General features: G+C 53.6%; 1 protein-coding gene across 1 annotated transcript in view; it reads left to right on the forward strand.

Moving 5' to 3' along the window:
* The first annotated feature begins 3,103 nt into the window (after positions 1 to 3,103).
* Positions 3,104 to 3,504, forward strand: part of LOC135478313 (band 4.1-like protein 4B) — a 25,834-nt gene continuing 25,433 nt past the window's right edge. The window contains exon 1 of the mRNA XM_064758589.1: positions 3,104 to 3,345. Coding sequence (XP_064614659.1) covers positions 3,104 to 3,345 — 242 coding nt within the window. The remainder of the gene's footprint in view (positions 3,346 to 3,504) is intronic.

Here is a 3,504-nt window from a genome sequence, read left to right on the forward strand (position 1 = left end):
CTTGCGTTGAAGCTAGCGCTGAGTGGCGGGTCTGGCGGCGGGGGCACGCCGTCTCCTAAACCAGAGGACGGGCGCGGTGTCAAAGAGTGGGTGAAAAAGCATCTCCAGTCCCTCGGCAAGCTGGCTGGGAAGGCGGCCGCAGCGATTCCAGGGATAATTGGCAGTATCGTATCCTGGCTCCTGAACCTTCTCGGAAAAACGGCTGGGTGGTTGGCCGACAATGTCTGGGCCCTAGTCGTCGCAGTAGGCGGCCTATTACTCATAGCCGTTCGGAACTGGTTAATGCCATAACAGCAGTAAACCGATGGCCACCCCGGCCACCACGAGGGCTGTCTTTTCCGCTTCGTGGTTATATTGCGCTAACGGAAATGAATCCGCCGCGCGGAGCTGTTGTTGTTGTTGTTCCTTCGGAACAAGAACAGGAACAGGGACAACAGGGCTGTGCGGCACAGTCTCTTGTGGCTTTACAATCCCCCTATCTGCCCGCTTTGCGGGCTGCAAAGTGGGCGGCACTACGTCGTTCACACCCTTGTTAGAACCTAGCTTCTGTTCTTCTGTGGCCACGACGATTTTGTTATTGTAGTTGGCTATCTGGCCGATCCGCAGCAACATGTCGCTGGGAGCCATGTAAAGGCCTATGCCGAACACAAAGTCGACCACGCTACCGGCGTATTGTAGAACGTCCTGGTACCGTTTGATTGCTGAGGGAAGATCGACTGGAGAGGCAATGGCGTCTTCCACATTGGCGAAGAACTGCTTTTGTGCATCGAATGCTGTTCCCGTCCCAAGAATACGCGTCCTCGTTTGCGCTTGGGCGCCTAATATGGCCCATACGTAGGTCCGGATGGAATCGTTCAAGCGCTCCACACCAGGCTGCGTGAATCCAGAGGATGTTTCAACAATAAACGACCCCCAGGCGTCTACGCTGTCCTGTTCAATGTAATCGACGTGGAGCTTGCCGAACGTCTTCGGGAACGTCATCCTGCCCGGATCAAAACTGCCGTCACCGATTGGGTGGTAGCCGTGGTTCGTCCAGTAGTTGTATGCCACCCCGAGTCCGTGATTGGCACCCCCACCTCGCCTCCAGTCTGTGTGCGGTGACACCCGAAACTCTCCGCAGATCCTTTCATAAGCCCGCCGGTCGTAGGGATTATTTAGCCAGTCCCATGCTCTGTCTTGCGGTAGCGGGGCTTTGATCTCCTCCAAAACCCGTCGGACCTGATAGTAGACGTGAAATGCGTACAAGGCCTTTATGCGCGGATCGGCGGCGAGAAGATGGTCTTTGGCGGATACTCCACAGCCCGTCGTTGCGCACCAGACCGCGAAATTCACCTGATTCTGCCAGAACTGCATTGGGCTGGTGTTCCAGGCCTGAACGATGGAATAGCTGGTTACCTTGGGCAGGCGGTACTTCGAAAATACATCCGCGAACTGGGCCTGAAAGGCCTTGCCCTCCTGCACGTAAATGTCTGTTCGCGTCAGCTGTTCTGCGTGGGTTTGAACAGCATAGAATGACCCGGCCTTATAGGTCGCTCCCCTATTAAAAGTAAACGCCTCTCTGTTCATTCTATTACCATAGGAATACAAGATGTTCGTAACTCTCACTAATATTCAAAACGGCTTCTCCTCGGAGCTGCCACAGGCTCTTGACAACCGTCACGGCTGCCTAAAAATTGCCCTCCGCGAAATAACATTCTACCCTGCCTGGGTGAATATTCACCCAGGAGTGGGCTTCCTGCTTGATGGCGAACGGGTAGAAGTGCCGAGGGGTTACTATAATGTTTGTACGCTGGACAAGGTAATCTTCCGCCCCCTTGGCGTTTCGCTGAAAATGAACGAAGCTACGGGCCGCCTAACCCTAAGCCTCCCTGGCAAATCCTTCCTAATGCTGCAAGAGCTGGCCCCCATATTGGGATTCACCGACAGGTTGATGCCCAGAAATGGCACTACGGAAGCTGATCAATGGCCCGACTTGGTTCCACACAAAGAAATATTTGTGCATCTGGACGAACTGAGCACCTCAGAAAACGTGAGGATCACGTCTGATGCCAGTAGCGGTTCAACGTTACTTAGGGCCATCGCGGTGACCGGCGAAGGGATCAACTGCGGAAGACGGCTTCCTTCCCAAACCCCCAGTTCAAAAATTTGCGTAGAGAATACGTGACAAAGCTGACGGTCTCGCTTTTAGATATAAGCGGCAAGCGTCTCGATACCAGTTACCTAAGCGCGGCCCTAGAAATCACGACATAATAATGGTTGACTCGACCGGTCCCAGTTCTACATGTCTGTCACTATCTGACCAGTCTGACACGACGGATTTTGAGCTCCCCGGGCGACCTGGTAAGATTTACGCCCTTCAGTTCGAAAATGGCTTCTACAGCCGAAAAAAGATTAACGTGGGGCGGCAAGAAGCTGTCGCTACGTTTGATTCCCTCAAGACGTCTCGGCTGCAATCGGTGAGCGCAGGCCACCTTCAGAGGCGATAGAGCATCAAAAACTCTCCTTAGTCCGCCGTGATGACCGATTTGTCCTTGCCAGATCCGCGAGCCCGATTGGCTTATCGATGTGCTCGTGACGCCTATGTCCGTCCAAACCACTAAATCCGAGGTCAAGAAGGTTTTCAACACCGGGCTCACATTTGTGTCGTATACGCCAAGCGACACCTGTCTTGTTGCTCTAGAAACAGCAGGGCACTTCACACTGGCCGCTGCGAAGAACGACGTACGCCTGAACGCGAATACAGATTTCCGAGCCGCGTTAGAAATAAACCAGGGGTCCATCATTATCATGGACCTAAAACTAGGGGTGGCCTCTGATCGCGCTACATTTCTGCTCCCAGGGCTGAAAATCAGATGGCCGTCCGAACACGATGGAAAGGAGCTCCGAATAATGGTAAAAACGCAACCGCAGCAGAAACCGATCGCTAACAGCTCTCTCGATAATGTAAAGATTACGATGGCCGACCGCATGGACGTAGGGACTCTGTATCTGGAGTCCGGCGTTCGGCTTCGCCGCCTTCGGGTCAGCACGTTTGAGGACGATTTAGATATAATTTATGCTTTGCCATAATTTATGCTTTGCCATAACAACAATTCGGTTTATAATGGGTCTGTATCCAACCATCGCGGACGATGAGGCAAACACTTCTGGCTCCGCAACAGATGTTACCCCAACCGCACCTCATATGGAGCAGACGGGCCACGCCCACCGTTTGCGGTATATATCGGATATACAGAAACGGTTGGAATCTGAGCGGGACCTCAGGCGAGCCTTGTACAAAAAATACCAGCGCGCAGTTGGCGCCTCCGAGGCTTTTGGATTCAGCAATGCTCGCGGCCTCTTTCGGTTTGGGGGTGGCTGGCGTCGGGCTGCTGTCTACTGTATTTGCCGCCCCCGTGGTGCTGGCAATGGAGGCAACGGCGCTGGCGTGTGGCGTCATTAGCGCAGCTGGAAAATTAATTAATAAGCGGCTCCGCGCGAAGGCTAAGAAACACAACGACATCC

This window comes from Liolophura sinensis, chromosome 11 (assembly GCF_032854445.1).
Source record: "Liolophura sinensis isolate JHLJ2023 chromosome 11, CUHK_Ljap_v2, whole genome shotgun sequence".
Taxonomy (NCBI): domain Eukaryota; kingdom Metazoa; phylum Mollusca; class Polyplacophora; order Chitonida; family Chitonidae; genus Liolophura; species Liolophura sinensis.